This window comes from Euprymna scolopes, chromosome 7 (genome assembly GCF_053919585.1).
Source record: "Euprymna scolopes isolate OS-2025 chromosome 7, ASM5391958v1, whole genome shotgun sequence".
In the NCBI taxonomy this organism is placed as follows: Eukaryota; Metazoa; Mollusca; class Cephalopoda; order Sepiida; family Sepiolidae; genus Euprymna; species Euprymna scolopes.
Genome location: NC_136488.1, coordinates 100,101,468 through 100,123,441, shown reverse-complemented (window position 1 = coordinate 100,123,441; position 21,974 = coordinate 100,101,468). Strand labels below are relative to the sequence as shown.

The window sequence follows — 21,974 nt, the reverse complement described above, 5'->3', positions numbered from 1 at the left end:
GATATTTGATCGTCTCTGAAGAGCAGCAAAATAGACTAAAGATAACGTTTTCATTATGAGTTGCAAAACGTGCTTTAAAGAGTAAAGAAAAAATATAGGCATTCACCAAAATAAATAAATAAAAATTTATGATCGTAGACTTATTCTTTTCTTTTGTCATTGGAATGTAACCAACCAGTGTGTGTGTGTGTGTGTGTGTGTGTGCGCGCGCACGCACGTGTGTATATAAAAAAACATATATATACATATATATATATAAGTACTAAGGGACATCTCTAGTTTTATTTTATAATGATTGCTTACAAGATTTAAGAAAATTTGCAAATGTTTTATAGAACATTTTTGTATCACAACTAAATAAAACAAATAAAATAGCTTTTAACTTGTGACTCTTGAAGCCTCTAAAGTTCAACAAACATTAACATTTTGAAGAAGAATGTTTTGCAAAGCTGCAGTAAAAAAAAAAAAAAGGAAACAAAAAGCTTTTTGGCAATCACAATATTTTTTTTCTTTTAATAACATCACATTTTTAGACTTGGTCAATTATAGTAGAAATGATAGAAACACATCTTCATTGATAATGCCAAGCGAAAATAAAATATCCCATCCAGAAAATTACATTTTTTTTTTTTAAATTTTGCTTTTTCCATTGAGTAAGCCGTTGTCAAACTCATGAAGGCAAATGTTACAACGTTAAATAATAGTGACTATAATATTATATATATTACAAGCCAAATTTAATAAGTTCATGAAAATTCTGCCATTACTAACTAGCAGAGCATTACCACTGTCAATCAAGAGAAGAGTCTACCAGGTATCTGTATGCAATGTGATATATATATATATGTGTGTGAAACCTGGCCTGTCAGGGTTGTGGACATGCGTTGCATGGAAAAATGGTATGAAAATGATACGATTGATGTGCAATGCGAATCTTAAAGACAGGCTTAGTTCTAATGACTTCATAGAAAGATTAAATTTTGATAGTACAGAGATATGTGTAGAATATGGACATCGATTGTATGACCACAAAAGAATGGATGAGTTTTGGGGGTAAAAGATGTATAGCAGTTGAATTAGCAGGTTCAGTTGACTGGGAAAACATGTGGAAAGGGTGATAAAAATAGACTGTAGAGAATAGAATAAAGATTAAAGACCTGGCCAGATATGTTAATTTGAAAACAGCATGTAAAATGAATGTTAAACTGATGAAAATCAAACTCATATATACAATATGAAATATATTTTTTTACATGACCAACAAGTATCTGGATAGTACAACCAGCATGTCAAGCTTTTCTGTGGTTGACTCACAGAAGATAAAGCAAAACAATACATGCAAAACATTTTTTGTGCTTTTTTTGGTGGGGTTGTATTGTTTTCTTTTTTGTTTTTTCGTTTCTGTCTTGAGATACAAACGAAAAACCAAAATGAGGTTAAATGTATTCATGAATAATTTCTCTTCTGCTACCATTTCATTAATGCCATCTGCTAAGATCAGGTCGTCATCGACTGATACTCTATATGTTCTAAGCAGCATACCAAATGGCTTTTGGCAATTAAGATTGACGTAGGACACACTTTGGAGCCCTTTAAAAACATAGTCCAAATTGTAACAAATCATAAGCTCAATGCAGATTCATTTTGGCCTTCAGGGCATATATATAATGGACTCTTTCGTTGATTCCGATGCTTCTGTCACAACAACTAAGTTGCTCGAAAATCCACACAGATGATTTGTTTATAGTGATGAAGGCTTTGTGTAGAACCAACCACACTTTTTGGTATTACTGCTAACCTTTGTTGCTGCAGATGACTGCCACAGGACAGCGTACACAGTAGACCATGGGTTTTTACATAAGTTTCCTTCTCCTACATGCATATCTTAAAGATTTGCTTCGCTCCCAGTGAATTAATGTGCCTCCAGATACCAACCTGGAAATTTCTACGACTCTGCACGGTACATACAGCGCCTAGCCTTCCCATCTGGTCGTCCATCTGATACTGGCCAAGTTCAACATTGATTAACTTTGTGATTTGGCGAGAACCGGTGTATTAATGTGATAGTGTGTGTGTGTGTGTGTGTGTGTGTGTGTGTGTGTGTGTGTGTGTGTGTGTGTGTGTGTATAATATATATATAAATAAATAATGGTGAGCTACATTCCAATTACCAAAAACAGAATTTATGCTCGATGTGTGTGTGTGTGTGTGTGTGTGTGTGTGTGTGTGTGTGTGTGTGTGTATAATATATATATAAATAAATAATGGTGAGCTACATTCCAATTACCAAAAACAGAATTTATGCTCGATGCAAATATCTCTATATATAAAATTTTTCATGTGTCTGACATGTTTCATTGTTTTGAAAGGAGATATGTTATCTTCAATTTATATATTAAAAAAATTATTAAAATAAACGAAAATCATGACTGTGAGCTGATTCTGTTTTGTAGCCATTGGAATGTAACTCAGCACTAATATATATGTGTATATATATATATATGTGTGTATATATATATATATATATATATATATGCCTCTGTTCAGTCTCAAGATAAAATGGACACTGCTATAAGGGTAGCTGTGCATTTAATTGTGATGCAAGGGTTACAGAATCTCTCAACTATGCCTCTCCTAAATCGACACTGCTTTGGTTCAGTGGCAAGGAGAGGTTCAAGACTGACTGGAAATAATGCCGAGATAAGCAGAGAGCACATACATCACCTAGAATTCCATTTTAGTACTGATCAGGCTGAACGTTGTGTGTATATATATATATATATATATACACACACACATTTAACAAATACTATATTTTTGTCTTTGTCTTCACGTTTCATACTGAAATTATACATTTTTTTGAATACCTTCTGATCTGTGTCTCTTGCCATTTTGCTTATGCTAGGATCAGGCCATCATTAACTGACCTCTTCCATGGTTTAAGCAGCCTATTGCTGTCATATGAGACACACTTTGGAACATTTCAGATGACTGACACTGTACTAGTGTTTTTGTTCTACTTCCCACAGAGATTCTTAGCATGACCTGTTTTAGGGTACTGGCGGCCATTTTATGTTGGCCTTCCATCCCCGATTTTATGTTTTAAACCGTATGCCCTTCCTGGAGTCAACACACAGATTAAATAAGGTGTGGCAGTGATGACAACTTATAGGAGGTCAATAACATAGGATACCTCCAGTATAGGTGACTCCCCTTGTACTCGCTATTTTAAAGTTTGTATATTTTTCAAAGCTTTATAATTTTTATCGACATCCATGCAATCTTTGATTATTAATAGGGCTATGACAACAGTATATTCTTTTCCTTGTTTTGATTCTCAGGTATATATCCATTGATATCTTATGTTTTTATGTAGAGTGAGGTGGTTCTCGGTTGATTGTGTCTAACTGTGTCAGATATATACTTGAAAGTCAAAACCATGTAAAGAATATGCTGTTGTCATAACCCTAATGATTATAGTGATAAGTATTTGGCACAAACACTTACTATTGATATGAACACTCATTTTTTTTTTTTTTTTTTCCAAGTATGTGTAAAAGCAGTTTTCTTTCTAAATGAATAAAAGCAAACGTTATCCTAACTATTTTTATATTACAACATTTTAAGGGTCTATCATAGCTTGGGGAAACCTTAAGGCTTCTTTCTCATTAGATACTACACCAAAGCATGGGGAAGAGTGCCAGTCTTTTCTCAGGAAAATTAAAGCTTTGAATTTTACAAGAGAGTTATGCTTAATTCTCATCTTGCAATGCAGAGTATTTAGCAAGAGGTCATCATCAGTATGATTCCATTAAGATTTTAAACCTGGTCTCTCAGACCATTTACGAACAGTCTAACCATTATACAGAATGAGCTGGTCAAAATACACACAAGAAAATGACTGTGTATATAAAAATATCCAGTTGCCAAGATTAAAAATCAAGCTACAAAACCTTGGCTAAAATCCTTATTTTATTTTTGACTAAAATCTATTACATTATTTTGATTTTAGAAAATGTCTAAAAGTTAAAAGCTTAAACATAAGGGTGTACCATAGTCGACCCAGGACCCACACATTGTATACAAACAGTCACAAGGAAACAAAGACATGGAAAGAACGCGACTCACTTTCTTTTTCAGTTGAAACAACAGACATTTATTTACAGGTACTTTTAGAATAACACTTTGTCTCTTGCTCAAAGGTCTTCTTATTCTTCAATGTGCTTAACAAGACTCTGCTGTGTCGAACACATGGTACTATTTTTGTCTGGTCATGTCTTTCCCTGTCATTCTCATGCCATGTGTGTAACATGTCTATTCATGTCCTTATCAGGCTACATTTGTTTTTTTTATAATCTTTTTCTTTCGTTCTTTTTCGCTGTGTTGTCACCTCGCATACGGCTCGGTCATTTGCATATGTTTTCTGTAATACAGCTGCTGTTGTTATACATGCGTCTGCATTCTGTTACAAGGGATTTAAGAAGAACTTTAAATTTAGAGAATATAGCTTCATTTGTGTGCAACAACTATAGATTGAATTCAATGCAAATCTGAAATATTTGAGTTTTACAACGGAAGATTATACCTATATTATATCCCCTAAAAAATAAAATTCTTCAAAGAAATCTAAATTTATAGAATATGTATTACTTGATGTCTAACAACTATTATGAACATTTCACAAAAATCGGAAATATGTGAATTGTCAGGAAGGGCTTCTACACTCTTTTTATTCCATGTTTTTCCTATCAAGGTGAAAAGGTTACTCAAGGTTAAGGGTTCAATGAGTGTCTAGTAAATGGTGAGAAAACACCGTGATGATTGGCATAATGATGGTAGTGCTTAGGTAGAATTTGAGCATTTAGAAAAACAGCTTAACAAATATTTGTTCATATTAGACTTGAAAACGGTTATGTTGTAGTCAGCTGGGAAGCAGCCCCGTGCTATTATGTTTCACAAACGGGCAGTTCTAAGAAAGAAACTTGTCTCATTAAGATTTCGTTTATGTTTTGTAGAAAGAGAAACTATTCAAAGTGGTTGTATAACTAAATATATCCCACAAAAGTACTCTTTCTGGCTAGTAGCTATGTTTAAAAATTCATTATGATTGAAGGAGTGAATCCTGTAAATACAAACATATAAATATATACACATACTTAGCTTTATACAAATGGAGATCTGTTGTTTCTCATTTTGTATTAACAAGTCGACAATTATCTCGAGGTAAAGCAAATAAAACGAATTTCTTTCAGATTCGGTGCAGATAATAAGTAGTTTGGATCTATCTCATCCGCCAATTTTCTTCTACAAACTTCTAGCCTTTCTCTTAAAAAAAAAAAAAAAAAAAAAGAAAAAAAGTCACTCATTGAGGGTCAGAATGAAGAAAAGCAATGGAAATAGGTTTTTAATTTGGTCTTAATTTTCTTGCACATAAATGCATGCAGAACATGATTCGCTGCAGCTGAATGGTAGTGTCACGTGACTGAAGCCATACACCAAGAAGGTGCCGAGAAGAATTCAAGAAATACTTTCTTCATAGATAATGGAAAAGCAATTAGGTTTCAATTAGCACAAAAACAAGAGTGGCAAAATGTGTCATTGAATAATTCTGAAGCTTATTTTATCTCTTTTGCTTTTTAAATGCATTAAAACTGGATTTATTTATTCATTTCCTTTAATTTTTCCTTCCATTTTTGTTTGGGGGTGGGGGATCCAACTAAAAACGTCCACCTCGCCCATTACAATCTCTGTCAAAGCTTTATTTTCTTCCCTTTCAAAATGATTTCGCAGGTGAAGGAGGAGGAGGAGGGGGGGTTAAAATGCAAATGGTTCCGCTGAGATGGGCGCAGAGGGGGAAGGGAATGGCAACATATTTAACTACAAATTGATGGCTTTTAAAACACATTTTGAAACGTTGACAAATAAACACAGGACAAAGTTTAGGCTGCTATTCAGTCTTCATAAATAAAAATTGCAAAGACAGATTCTGGTTTGGGGATAAGAATTCTGCAAAATAACACAAATACTTAATCCTAGAAATTAGCGCAACTTTACATAATTCCCAAATTTTAAGAGATGGCAGTAGGCGAACGCCAATCACAGGTCTCGCGCTGTCTGCACCCCCCCCCCAGATCAATGTTGCCGCCCCTTTACTTGTTTTACAACTAATTCCATGGAATGTGCTCTGATGTACTGGATTTCAATTCACTCCTTCAAACGTAAATACTCTTAACTCTAACGCGACAAGCAGCAAAATCGCACCCTACTTCATTGTAGAGGTCCCTAGACGCCAGAAGATTTTCTATTCTTATGCTATGAAATTCACTCCGTGGTTACCCAACCATACCAATTTGAACAAATTTAAATGTAATGCGGACAAATATCTTTCTGCCCGGTTCCTCATCCATGTTGCCTACTATAAATCTGATTTCTATCAGAGTAGTCGTCATTGATAATAGGCATTCTTTGGTATGAACAAAATTGAAAAAAGGAAAATAATTTTTTTAACAACTGTCGTACCATGCTGATTTATACAAATTTATTATTAAAAGTACAAGCATAAGGTACTCAACTATAGTCGAGGACAACCTGAAGGCTCATTTTCCATCAGCTACTAAACCAGAAGAATATGTTACTCATTTCCTTGGCTTACTTCATGATTTTCATATTATAATGGTGAGTGTTCAGTAAAGCGGCGTCAAGTACTATTTTTTTCTTTGGTATGAATCTATGGAGGATTGAACTCTGTTCTCCTTGCCCAATTATCAAACACGCTTACCAGTTGATAATATATTATAATTAATTAATGATATTTGCTTGCCACAAAAAATACACAAATATTTAATTATTTCCACAGTCAAACCACATCGCAGCTCACAAGGGCCATCACAGCCAACAAACGGGAAGTCTGTGTTGGCTGTCATGGCTCCTGTGAGCTGCGACGTAGTTTGGCTGTGGAAATTATTATATACTCTGTCACATTCTAAAAATTAAAATATTTATTTATAAAATTCATTTTTAATTTTATTCCATTTTTAATTTTAACTTTATTCCATTTGCTGCAAGCACGTTGATATTTGCTGCTGCATAACCATAAAACATTACCGGTCCACATGGATTTAAGGAGATTTGAAACAATTACACTTTGATAATGGTAGATTTTTCAAATATATTATGGAACGCGGCCACACACATAAGATCACTGTGTAGAAGTTTTGATTTACTATTAAAAACAAATGTTAAAAAATGACTTATTCTTTCCATCCTTCTTAGCACTAACGTGCCTAATAATACTCTTAACACTAATAACCTCCTAATAATGCTCCTCTATTTGCATTTTTTGAGTTACATAATGTTCTAATAATCTATAATCTCATTTACTTCTCCAGCTCTCCACAGTACTAGCCTAGCCTTGCCTAATAGAATCAAACATACTTTCCATGGTTAGAACTTCTTACTTATGGAGGTCCTGGATATGGCCTTAAACTATATCCAGTGGTGAGGCCCCAGCTTGCGGGCTTTGGGGAGTGTGGAGCCACCCTTTAATTGCCATTGCTCCCAGGTCCACTCTGACCCGGAGTGGTAGTACCTGTTAGGGTCCCAACTATGGGTTAAATAGAAACCGACTTGAAAACAACAAATATATTCTATTAAAAAATTTTTCTTCAAAATCTTTGGATTTGGCATTAAATAACCTGAAAAGGGTTGATATGCCGTAAAATAAAAACAACCAACCAATCAATCCTACCTATGGAACATATTGCCACAAGATTACTTCCCTGATAGTTACACGTAGTCACTTTTGAATCTAATATCAATAAACACTTGTCATAAATCGTCCCAATAAGTCATCAAATTTTATTCATTCCATTCATTATTTTCAATCCTCTTATAATATTCATCATCATTCAACTCTCAAGCTAAGGACTAAAAAGTAAGAGCGATAACACTTTCCTGCTTTAATTGTGTAACTAATCTATGAAAACGAAAGATTCTGAAGTAACACTAGTATTTCTGCTTATTTCAGGATTGTGTCAAGATGTCCTGGATACCATACCACTGAGCTCGATCAATTCTGCGTCAGCAGAGATACAGCGGAGATTATGCAACCTGTACAGGTGACATCTCAAGTTTCTTGAGACAGAAAGAAGTCGTTGTATAATACGAGTATACCCGTCCTGGCATGGGTAACGAATTTTGTTATTAGCTACTAAACAATAAGACGTCACTCCTTTCTTTTTTATGTCCCTTATAAACGCTTTTTATAATTTTGATCAAAATCCATTACAAGATGCTGATTCTAAAAACATGTTTAAATTTATTAAACTTAAGGACTATTAAAAGGAAATTGAAATTCAGAAAATGTTGCTTAATTAGTGTCTAATGACTATGGATGGCATTCTATGCAAATTAAAAATTTTAAAATCAGAAGTTCAGCCCATATTATGACCCTGAAAATATTTTAGGATACTAAAAAAAAAAAAAAAAAAAAAAAAAAAAAAAAAAAAAAAATGAAATTAGAGAAATATTTATTAATTGATATTTAATACGTAGTGTTTAAATTTTCCCCAAATTAGCTATCTGAATTTTCATGAAGGGCTTCCACACCTTTTTTATTCTTTTGTACAAAATAAGATAGCAGGCATTATACCTTGCGACTGTATTACAAAATTCATAATGATCGGTGAATTAGTTTAAGAGTGATTCGGTGCATACAAATATATAAACATTCTTAACTTTATATACATTACATATATAAAATATATTTTATTTAAAGTGTTCATTAGTGTTTATTGGGTACACCGAGGTGTCATCTAACTAGATTAGGTTTAGGGTAGAAACCAGGCTATGATGGGAGACTAACTTTTCAGAACGATCCAGTAGGTAAACTGATATAGCATTAAAGTTCTGATTTTTTTTTCTTTTAGTTGAGGGTTGATTGTTTGTATTACTTGTTTTAATCGGACTATTGTTCTCCTCTTGAGTGTTATTCATGCAACGCTTCAGTTATTGTAGCTCCGACCTTCATCAGACATGCTGGTCGCTATCTGATATGGCATAGTCAGATTGATGAGACATTCGTACACTCAACAGACACTATAATGCATAGTTTTAAAATAAAATGTTATATTATCTCTTGTAGAAACTACAATAAAGCACTTCATTGTTTTTTTTACAAAGCACTTATCAAAGCCTCGAGGCCACTCGAGGATAAGGGTTAATGAGTATACAGTAGTCAATGGGAAAATATCGTAATAATCATTAATAGTGGAAATTTGGTAAATTGGATTACTTAAGGCGATGGCTCATCAAGAACTTGTTCACATTGGACTTGGAGATGACCATATTGTAGTCAGTTGGGAAGCAATAAAATGGAACAAAGTTCCATAGGTGTGCAGTTCTAAGAAAAAAGCTTTGTCCATAGAATCTACGTTTTAGGTTTAAGCACCGATAAAGAGTGGGGAAAATTATTGATATTATGTAACTTTTGAAACGTTATACATATATTGAAGACAAAAATAAAATGATTATCTGATAAGTGTTAACCTATATTTACTCTGTACTTTATGCATTTTGAACTTTTCATGTGGAAAAAGCCTTTTAATATATCTTTATATTTTAATATAATTTGATATTATACTTGGGATTTTATTAGGTTTGAATCTGAAACAAACTTCATCTTGATACTATATATATATGTATGATGTTTTGGGTTATTAGAAAAATAATCACTTGATTTCCTTAAATAAATTAACGAAAATCGAACACGATTTCACTTCCAGTTTAGTGCATCTGCTCGGTCTAAGAGATTAGAAAAAAATTTAACGTTAATTAGAGATGTCTCCTCGGCTCAAGACCAAAGTATTTGATTTCTTTGGCAAAAACTGTGTCTGACATCAGAACTCGGCTCAAGTCTCTCTCTCGAATGAGTGCTCATTAGTCCATAACAAATCAAGAACTATAACATGCATTGTCTTTGAGACAGGCGCTCACATTTGTACTATTAACACCCACTTTCTATAAACACAATGATTTAAATGTTCATATCTCTCTCTCTCTATCGTTCGGAGATCAAGCTCCAGTAATTTTTTTTTTAATTGTAAAAAAAAAAAACTAATGAAAATCAAAATAAAATTCAGAAATTAATTAATTAATGAATGAATCAAGCAAAAACAGGCATGTCAAAATGCCTTAGATATTTTGTGATTTGTATCGTTTGATCAAGAGAGGTCAGCGTTATTTTGTTCAGCGGCCATTTTGCATTTTAAGGATGAAAATCCAACTGCCTGATTTAAAAATGTTTTATTTTTTTTTTATTTTTTAAAAACTTTCTTTATATAATATAGGCCAATGCATTTCCTTTAAATTTTAAGCAACAGAAAAATATTTGATTTTCAGGCTTGTTTTCTTAATGAAAGATCATGTACAGTTTTGTTTTAGACAAAAATTTTCCTAAAGAGATTATTTTTGTAGTGACTTTCTAGATACATGCATCCCCACGAGAGCAGTTAGACACATGATCGTTTTTTTAATGTGGGGAAAATCCAGATCCCCAAAACAAATCACTCTGGATTGAAACAAAAAATTTAATTGCCTCAATCTGGAAGGATTTCATCTTCACTGACCGTGAATAGAAAAGGTGAAGTATTAGAACAGATACTACACTTTGCTCTTAATCAAAATACCGAGAATCATGAGAATGAGTTGATCCCACAATGTTATAACTTTCTTTAAAATGAAAAAGAAAACCTACTGGCATTTCGATGTATGGTCACAGTGTAGTAGCTGTTGCTGCATTGGGTGTTATACTAGTAATTCTGTCATTAGTAATGTAAATAACATATAGGGAATGCTTAAGGTGTTGTATGGTATGCATTCCAAAAGTAATGCTTCCCGAACGGATCAGAAGGGATCGCAAATTGCAGTGTTATCATGACTGAATTTCATCTCTCTTGATGGTGTGAGACTCTAAGAAAGCAACCGCTCTCATGGACGTGTGCCAGAAGCAGAGAGATGCGTGATTGAATTTCTGGCAAAAGTACATGGAGAATGGTGGTGACTATGACGAACTATAAATTCTGAGGGACAAAAGGTCGCTCGTTTTTATGGTATCACTCCAGTCTTCATAGTTCAACTTTTTGAGTTAAAAAACAGGAGGCTTTACTTTTGGAATGAGCCTTGTATGTAGCATACTACTAATGGAACTGGCGTGTTGGATCAGAGGAAAAATATCAAAGTGTGGCGTTAAATTCCTTGCAAAAGTGCATTGAGAATAGTGAGTAACTAAGAATAGATGTTTATTTCATATGCATGGTTCTTCCATATTAAAAAACAATATATTTATCCCAAACAAAGCATATTATCAGGGGCCAAATTTAAGGGAGGTGTCTTAAATGGGAAGTTCTGCAGAATAGTTTTTATTCAAGGTTTCCTTCTTTAGATCTGCAATCTATGCCATGAGTGTATGCACACTTCGTATAAAACTAAATTAAACTAAAGCTAGCATAATGGTCCCTACGTCTAGAATCCATAATGATCGGTTAATTAGTTTAGGAGTGGAGTGAAGCCTAGAATGTAAATAGCATATAGGGAATGCTTAAGGTGTTGTATGATGGGTGTCCTAAAAGTAATGCTTACTGAATGGATCAGAGGAGACTGCAGACAGTGAGTTTCATCTTTCTGTTCTAGATATTGACGGTATTCGTGAACATTTCACAGTTGTATCCATCTTGTTAGTTCACTGTACATATTTGTACATAAATACATATGTGAATAGTATTATAAGTATTGATAAAATGTTAATGTCAGTCTCTCACAATGAAATGGAAATACTGCCATAATAAAGAAAGTCTCATAGTGATTTGTAATTTTCACAAACTGAATTTAAGTTGCTTTTTTACCAGCTTCAAAATTAATGATAAAAAAAGTTATCTAAGGAGATGTTAATGCTTAGAATGTTATCATATTCATAAAGTGTTTGCCAGACTTCCAATTTATCTTTTTGCTAGCAATGCATATATTTCCAATTCAATTCAATCCTAACCCTCTCCAATCTTTCTCTGAAAACACCACTGTAATTTGCATTAGTGCTGCCAGTGCATGTGACCTTATAAATAGCTCAGAAAATGGTATATATTAATCAAATTTCCTTGAATAATAAAGCCTGGACTTTCGGTGTTCATATTTTTTTTTTTTACTTTTTTCGAGATGGGGAAAATGAAATCAAGACAACTGGCATCTCCATTTTGTAAGGGTTTCCCCCCTCAATTTTGCAAACAATAACTTAAAGATGGTGCATAGCGTTTCTTTTTAATTTCTAACATCAATACAAACGAATATTTTCATGGTCTACCGTCTTATGTATTTCTTGATTTAAAATGACTCCAATCAACTAATTAAAGATAATACTTGCGGTATCAGTAAAAATTTCACTTTAATATCCCTCAACTGTTGTATATTGCTGCTGGGCTTTAAAATATTTTCATTATATGGACGTCCGGCGCGAACGCAGATCCCACAATATTATTATACTATTTTTTGCTCAAATTGAAACATATTTAAGTACTCTGGTTAATGAAGTTTCAGAATACATCTGTTTACTGTGGTCTATCTCCAAAACCATTCTGGGAGTTTGTAACATACAGCATTCTATGGATATCCGGTGAGAACGTAGATCCCACAATATTATTTTATCAACTTTGTTCAAACAGAAACATACTTATCTAAATCTTCTGTTTTAATGTAGTTTCATAATTATATCTGGTTATGGGGCTATATCTCCAAAACGCTGATATTGCTGTTTCATTATTTTTTTTTTAGACAGAGGAGATATTATGCTTTGGTTCTAGCCTAAACGCCAAGATAGAGTATTTTAGTTCGTTTGTCACGTTTGATACTACAGCGGCATAAGATGAAATTTTTTAAAATTGTATATTTAGCTGCCGGGCGATCTCTCATCTACTTTAAAAAGAGGTGAAAAGTGATAACGTACGTACAAACATAAAATGGCTTTAACATATTATTTTACAGATTCTACTCAGATTTACTCCAGAAAATTGAGAAAATAAAGAAACTCATGCTTTCAGATATTTGTTTTTAAGAAGGAATAATTTCTGACTTATTTACGTGTGTGTGTGTGTGTGTTCGTCTTCCAGAGGCTTTGATTTTAATTTACAATGAGATAGCAACTTATAGCAAATAAGTCCACCCAGAAAACAGTATGAACGGAAATATTGTTTTCACGAGAATGCCTAGCCTCATGATTAGGGCTGTGACACCAGAATATTCTTTTCATTCTTTTGACTCTCCGGTATATATCCGATACAGTTAGACACACTTAATCAACCGAGGAACACATCCGTCTATATAAAAACATAAGATATTAATGGATATATATTCAAGAGTCAAAACAACGAAAAGAATATGCTGTTGTCATAGCACTACTCATGATATAAAAATATTCATAAACAGAATTAAAATAAAAAAACTCATCATATTTGGAAACAATAGAAAATTAATGAGATGTTCTTTTGCAAAGCAATATGCAAATTAGTAAATATGACTTTGATCGCATACACATTAGTATATTATCAAGTATTATTCTTTTTTTTTTCTTTTTTAAAAATTTAAAATCAGCGTTTTGACCGCACTGCTAGAGCGAATATTTCATCGGTAAAGAAACCAATTTTTATTCATAATTTTTCACTGTTTTCTTTTGCAGTTTGGATTATGGTTGTATCATTTCTATGTTTTGAAATTATTGAAAAAAGGATTCATAATTTGTATGATTTGGACTACTGTACTCATCTTAGATGTTATTCTCACAACGTTTCAACCGATGTAATTTCCGATCTTCTTCTTCCGATGTCTTGCCAAACTTGGGAGTCTGCACAAAATTTCAAACTTGATTCATTTAATCCACACAAGTACAGGATTAAGTAATTCTTAATTATGTATGAGCTCATTGCATTTGTGCCCTCCCAACCTCAACTTAGATATTCTCCAACAAACCCGCTTAGCAAAAAAAAAAAAATCACACTCCTTTATTGTTGAGGTCCCTAAATGCTAGAAAGCCTTCTACTCTAATAACTTCTTCTCTCGAACAGCTAGACTTTGGAATTCCCTTTCAGCTACTTGCTTCCCTAACTGTACTGATATGCAGAAGTTTAAATGTAACGTAAACCAACATGTTGTTAATCTTTCTTAAGCATGGTCTCAAATAGCAGCCCCCTATGTCCAAGTGCCTTGTTTGGGGTAAACGTGAGTAAAAAAAAAAAAAAAAATAAATAAATAAAATAAAAATACTGCCGGTAATGAGGATTGAACTTTCAACCTCCAATAGACTGTTACTTAAACCTGTACCACAATGGATAAAGTTTTATGTGAGTCTAAAATCTATTCTTATTTTAGATGTGTAAAATTCCTACCTATTACTGATGGAATGAGAACAATCTACATACATTCGCTAAAATAAATAATTCAGTTAGAAATTATGTACAGATTCCCGAATTCGACATGTCGTAAGAATAACATCCAAGATGAGAACAGTGGTCTAAATAATCCAAACAATACAAACTAAATATCGATTCTATAATCAACCCAACACTTATGTACGCTTTAGATGTGGCAACGGTTATTGCACAAACTGTGAGATCAATGTGTTCGATTTCTGTTGGGATTATTATTTGCATAAGAAAGGTATGAACCTCCAGCTATGGGTGAAATAGCGAGGTAGACAAAACCCTCAAGCTTTGGTAAGAGCCAATAATCGAGGGAAAACTCTAAAATGTGATGTGATCCACTGTGCACGGTTATTCCCATGTTTTAATGGATGCTATTAAGGGTCCATTTGATTCTATAAATACCACATGAAATTTTAACAAACAGTTTCTTTCCAAAAACTTCCTGTCTGTAGAACACATTGGTGCAGGATGGCTTTCCTTCAGGCTATATAACGGTTGTCCTCAAGTCAATGTAAAAAAAAAAAAAACTTGTCAAATCGTCATGAATTTTTCCCATTCCATTTATTAGTTTTAATCGTCTCATAATACTTCATCACCATTTAACTCACAATATCATCCACCTCATTAACTCTAACCTTCAAGTGGTTTTTAGTTTTGATAAATGGAGTTTTTTTTTTGTTTTTTTTTTTTAAGTGATTTCTCCTTCCGAGCTTTGATTATAGAAACGGTTCTCCATTTTCGAAATATTTATCCATAAATAAACAGAGCTAAAAAACATTGTATAAGAAAGCCAGAAAATCACATAGTGAATTAATGAGAGTTCGTTTTGCAAAACCATACACAAATTAGTTAACCTTTGGATGACAATCGCATAAGCATGATTGAGTATCATGGAGAGGAAGTATGCCTTATTATCTCAGTATCAGTGCAAGAAATGGCTAAACTTTATAAATATACTGAGGTATTATTGTATATCCAGTATGATTAAGACAACGGTTGGTTTAACCTTAATTTTTTGTCATGAAATGAACATTTCTAATTAAATGCCCATCTGTTTCTTGGAATTCATTGTTCCTGGCAGATATGTCTGTCTGGCAGCCATTTTGTTTGCTCACTGTACATATTTATACTGCCAATTTTAGACTTTGGTTTCTCCAAAAAAGAACTGACGCCTAAAAGCTGTTAACCCAAGATATTTGTGCATCATGTAGGACTAGCCAAAGAGGAAATATGTTGAAGCATTGAATTTTTGACCAATGAAGGATTGCGTCAGCACATTTTGCTTTTTCTTTTTTGTTTTTTTGTATTCATTAAGTACATACTCTTCTAAAAAAAAAAAAAAAAGAGAGCGTTACAATATTATAATCCAATGTAAGCAGAGGCAAATATATATTCTGAAATAGTATAGGAAACGGAATTGAGCATTAAAATAGTACAAGAATAAATTAATAGAAATAATTATATTGTTTCGGCTCAAAACAGACGTAAACTAATCTTCATTAGAAATAGACATTCAACCTTTACAATAAGTACCTGATTCTGAACGGTGCACAGGGCGGTTCAGTAGGTATTTTATTAGCCAAATAAATACTGTCATAGACTATGGTCAATTTTAGACTGATGCTCTCCAAGAAAGAATTGAAGTTTAAAAGCAGTTAATTTAAAATATCTGTGCATCATGAAGGACTAGCACAAAAGAGGAAATATATTGAAGCATTGAATTTTTGACCAACGAAGAAGATTATGTGAAACGATCTTGCTTTTTATTTTTGTATTTATTAAGCACATAGTCTCTCTCATGCCTAAAAGAGAGAATAAAAAAAAAGGATGAGAAGAAGAGATCGTATTGCAATAGTAAAATTCGATGTAAGCTTAGGCAGAGAAGTAGTTGATTATAATATTAAGAGTCAAGATATAAACATGTACAATAATATGAATTCAACTTTTAGCGATTAAAACTTTTTTGTTTCAAATGGCCGATTAAAAATATTGTAGAAGCGGTAAAACATATAAATGACAATAAAAACTGCAATTTTTTTCGGATGTTTCCAGGGAATAAATGAGATTGTTTCTTTTGTTATTTCCATCGTGTTTCAGGAGCAAATGGAATTGATTCTCTTCCTCTTCAATTTGTATTTTTCAATCGGTACTCCTCTTCACCTTCAGAGGACACGGATCCATCGTCCTATAGATTTCTTCAGAGCATCAACCCATCTAAAACAAAAATAGAAAGTAGATTTAATAATATGACAGAATAGCACACATAGTGTTGTCTTTCATATATGTTTCAATTATAGATAATATTGACTTTAAAGAGAAATTAAAACCGATTAATAAAAATAAACGCAACTCCATGTTTATATTTTTAACTCCATCCAGCACTTTTTGGCAATCAGAAGTACACACACACACACATATATAACATTGTCCATATGCTTTCAATAATCTCAAGAATGTCAGGGGTAGTTTAAAAATATAAAAGCAATGAGTTTTAGCTTTCTGTGATTAATTTGTTTTTACTGTTATTTCTCTCAAAATCAAAGAAACTTATTCCACATTTTGCTAATTTGTAGAAAAAAAACTCATGGTTGTTATGGTGTTATTTATTACTTCAATGGCGAAGAATTTATTAATTAGGAAATAAACATGTTATTTTATATTGTCTCAAAATTGGAACTCAAAGTTAAGGAATTTGATTTTGTATAAGAAACAAGTGAAGCATGCATGGTCCCCCGTGAGTGCACAGTGAACGAGGTATAAAAAATGACTAAATTCAGCATTGCCCCCACGCCATTTAGCCCCCAAAGTCCCCATATTTTAATTTGAGTTCAGCACCATGCAAAACTGCAAAGTAGACATACACAGAAAATTTTGAGCAAATATGGTAAAATAGTCCCAAAAATGGAGTGTTTTATTAGCCTTATCCCAAGAGTTATCGCGAAGTATAGACAAACAAAATTATATAGAAATCAGTTAGTTACAACTTTTCAGAAAGTTTCATAAAAATCCAAGGCATTAATTTTTTTTGCATAAGCACAAAAGTGTCAATTTTAGCCATTTTAACCCGAAAGGCACCCATAGGGGGCAACCGGAGTTTTCCCGGAAAATCTGTTAGTTTTTTTTATTCATATCATGTTTAATGTTTGTGCAAAATTTTGCAAAATTCTAAGGCATAGTTATTGAGAAAAGTGCGAACAGACATGGGTGAATTTACAGGTTCATCTTGCTTTTATCGCGGGGGGGCTAAAAATGAATTCCTCATTAAAAACTGGTTCTATAATGAAGTGAAAACCGTAAAATGTTGATTCATCAAATAAAATAAGTGAAATGGTTACTTTGTGGTTTCACGTTCATTATCAAAGACATAAAGCAATGAAGATTTTTCAAGAATGAAAATTTATTTTATTTTTTTAATTATTTATGTTTTAATTTAGAAAGGTGGATGGACATAGAAAATGTAATAGTTATCACCAACAACAAATTTAGTTTTGAAATTAAATGTATCTATAGAAATACTTTGTTCCTCATTTTATCCAATGCATAGATTATTTATAAAACTTCTTGTTTATGTTGATTATATATAATGTTAGAAATAATACCCAATACATTTCCTGATAATTTAATAATCGTTATAATTCATATAAACGTACTTTCAACTCGATCCAAAAATTCGAAACGTGAGCTATTCCCCTTTTTTTCTGCTAAAAACATGGCGACTTTTACACCTGAGTAAGGTCGAAGGTTACATTGAGCAGATAACACTCAAGATGAGAACAATTGTTGGATTGTCAGACCTAATTCATATAGGTATCAGAGATATAAGTCTGTGTATCTATTACTACTGGAAATTTGGTATCTGTCCGTCTGACGCTGAAACTATACTTCTATTATTGCAGTATCTGTCAGTGCTTAATTCAGGGAGAGGGGTCGTGTAATATCTATTCTGTGGTCATGATACTATTCTCCCAGGCATTCCCTACTCAGGTAGATATGAGAGAAACATACTACTCGTCCAATTTTGCACCACAATAAAGTGCCCCCATAAAGATTAAAATCAAGGTATCATATTAGACCACATGCTTAGAATTATTACTCTTTCTATAATCAAAATGAGGTAATAGATTTTGATAAACGTTAGTGTCTAAAATTGAAGCCTTAAGCTTAAGAGGTCTTAAGAAGAAATTGAAATATTACATTCATATTTAGAATATCTCAGAATGTGTCAGTATTTTGCCAGATATTTTGTGAAAGAACTAAATAAAAATACATATTAGGATAAACTACAATATCTAAAGATATATTTGAATTATAAGTTTTTAAAAGATATCATGCCCATATTATGATCCCCAGAAATAAAAAGTCCAAACTATTAAATGTTAACAAATATTGGTATTATATGAATTTCATATTTTTACTCACTTTGCATAAAACTAAATTAAACGATCTTACTGCAATTGTGCATCCTAACGTAAATATTTTCAATTAGTCGCAAAATCCTACTCCTTCAATGTAATGATCCTGAGATGCTGAAAAACTTCTTATTAATCAATTGTAAGAAAAATAACATTTACGAAACTAAGAGGTTGCTAGTTTCAGTATGATTAATCACGTGTCTCATGTTATTAGTTTTTTTTAACCAGATGCAGTTTGTAAAAATTTTTGGCATGTTACTTTTATTATGAGATAAAAAGGGGGGGGCAAGGAAAAAAAAGAAAAGAAAACTTGGTTAATGGATTTGATTCAAAATTTTAATCAGAAGTTATAAATAATACCCCCTATGATCTCTTGATAATTTAATTATCTTCATAATTCGTGTAAACTTTCTTCCAACTAGATCCAAAATTTGAAACCTTGGAGTGTAGAGCTAACCCCTCTTTTTTATTCTTGCCAAAACAAGGCGACAACACTTGACGAAGGTCGAATGTTATATCGATCGAAATATTGTGCAAATAACAATTGTCTGATTAGCCAAATAACACAAAAACTTGTAAATGTTCATTTTTTTTTGTTTAAATAAAATAAACGCATAAGCTCACCTAAGTTTATAATAAAAGAAATGAAATAAAATGCAGAAAATAATATCTGAGAGAGGGAGAAAATAAATGAAAAACAAAAACACACACAAAAAAGAAATAAAAATCTTCTGGTAATAAATTAAATCCAATGCTTAACCTGTGCTAATTCCTCTTGCAAGAGGTTTAAGATTTTACGGGGTTTTTTGGAGGGACGGGGGGGGGGAGGGCTCTAAGATGCTAACCTTTCAACTTGATGAGTCAGACTATCTCATCCATAAGAGTGCCTAACTTCTTTCCTGAAGGTGGCCGCCGTAGAAGCATGAAAGCTCCTTTGCTTTTAGCCTATTATTCATATCAAACTTTTCTTTTTGTTTTCTTTTCTTCTGTCTATATTTGGAGAGAAGAGAGTCGAACATCGTGGACTAGGTCAGAGGACCAGTGAACTTGCGTTGCATTGCATTACCCGTCTGTGAAATTTGAGTATGACATCAAGGTTGTGGCCTTTATCCGTTATAGTCAGTAGAGCAGTCACTTCTGGAGCAATGAGCATTATTCTATTGACTGGTATGGCTTTCTGCAATCAGTTCTCTATAAGGGCCTGATAGCCAACCTGTCAAAATAATGCTGCCGCATGACATTGATGTCCCTAATATATGGATTACAATCAGATGCTCAGTTTTTTTTCTTTGTCGCAAAAAAGTTTCAATTTGTTTTTATTCATTTTGGTATTTTTTTTCCTATCCTTTTTTTTTTTTTTTTTTTTTTGCGCTTGTTTGTTTTTTGGAATAGCGAATTTTGAACTTGGGAATTTTTGTTGGATATGTTAGAGACCAAGCTAAATCTATTAGGGAATCAAGTTATTTATTTTATTTTTTTACTTAGAAGCAAGACATTTCTTTTAGTTTTAGCTGATTTCTTAGATCTCTACAAGAGAGTGACTCACTTTTTCTGACTAAGATCAAAGTGTGGTGATTTTAAATTTTGTCTTAATTTTTAATGATTTTCTCATATCTACCAGAACTATGTCTAGGGAGCTAGATAAAAAGCGACATTGTGTCTAGGTGGATAGGAAAATAAGTAGGCACCCCAAAATAATAATTAGACAATTTTTTTTTTATGTTGCGTCATTATATAACGTAGTACACGTTTACATACCTAGACCCAACACGTTGTAGGAGAGTATGTCGCAAGGAACATAAGACAATTAATAACTAAATTCTTTTTTTTTCTTTTGTTTTTGTAACAACGATATTTATTTCCGGGTACTTTCTCTGAATAAAACTTGATCGTTCCTTTAGACCGTCATCATCTGCCTGTGCACACGTTCTTTATCTTTTTTTCCTACCTTGGCGTCATTTCACACACAGCTCGACATTTACATACGCTTGTCCGCGCTGTTACAATTAAAGGTACTAATGCACTTATTGATCCACGCAATTTTTAAATAGTATTTTCAAGTTTAATTACATTTTTATGATATCTTTTTTTATTAAATTGTAAGGTCAAAATATAGAATAGGTAAAAAAAAACCCCCACCCTCCCCATATAAAGAATGACTTTCTAAATAATAGCGTTATTATTTCAGAACGGATCAATAAGTGCACTAGTACCCAAATAAATAATCCCCCAAATAATCTTGTGTTCTGTATGCGGTCAGAGAAATAAGAATCTTTTTTTGATTGGAACAATTGTAATTTCCTTCCTAATCCAAAGTTCCCTTTTTTGAGGGATATGATTTTCCATACATTCGAAACCCACTCCAATTGTGAAACATTTTAATTAGAAACAGCATTTTAATCTGTAAAACACACACTGAATAGATGCATATTACATTTAGGTATTCTGTCGGTTGGTCGGTCATGCTTATTGTTTACTATATTTATTGTAATGAAAATACATTTTTGTTGGTCTGTCATTGCTAAGCCTAATAAGAGTATTAACTGATGGTCAGGAAAGTTTGAAAACAAAATGGCTATCTTCAAATCCAATGTTAACAAGTACTTTTCATTAACAGCAATAATCAATGACGGAATTTTTTTCACTCCGTTCATTATTTTCAATCCTCTCATAATATTCTTTATTATTCAACTGATAATTCATTATTCCATTAACTTAACTCTTTATAATTTGTGACAAACTCATCGATTTTTAGTGGAATAATTGCTTTTAACATTCAGAATGTAATGCAAAATCTTATAAAACTATTCCTCAAATTTTAGTTCCTTTTAAGAGATGTTAAAAGCATAATATAGATATCTCGTTCTATTAAAACATTGAAATATTTGAGCTTTGCATTAAAGTTGGTTTCTATTGATTAGGCACCAAATGAGCAAGATTGCCTGAATTTCGATTTTATTTCTTAAAACAACTTAAGCTTGAGGCTTATATTTTAAGCATAATCTAGACTCAAACTCATGTAATGCAGTTTGATCCAACTTGAAATATTTTTTTAGAAAATCTTTGTAAAGAGATATAAAAATAAAGCCTTAATTGTACA

The 21,974-nt window shown here is 32.6% G+C and overlaps 1 protein-coding gene and 1 long non-coding RNA gene across 4 annotated transcripts in view; one reads left to right on the top strand and one right to left on the bottom strand.

Moving 5' to 3' along the window:
- LOC145279858 (uncharacterized) overlaps nt 1–21,974 on the top strand; it is a 172,092-nt gene that overhangs the window by 53,161 nt on the left and 96,957 nt on the right. The window contains exon 2 of the long non-coding RNA XR_013868471.1: nt 8,027–8,186. This is a non-coding gene — a long non-coding RNA (uncharacterized LOC145279858). The remainder of the gene's footprint in view (nt 1–8,026; nt 8,187–21,974) is intronic.
- LOC145279856 (uncharacterized) overlaps nt 15,007–21,974 on the bottom strand; it is a 1,383,997-nt gene continuing 1,377,029 nt past the window's right edge. For all 3 annotated transcript variants that reach the window (XM_080131300.1, XM_080131301.1, XM_080131302.1), the window contains one exon: nt 15,007–16,676. In XM_080131300.1, coding sequence (XP_079987426.1) covers nt 16,625–16,676 — 52 coding nt within the window. In that variant the 3' untranslated portion in view covers nt 15,007–16,624. The remainder of the gene's footprint in view (nt 16,677–21,974) is intronic.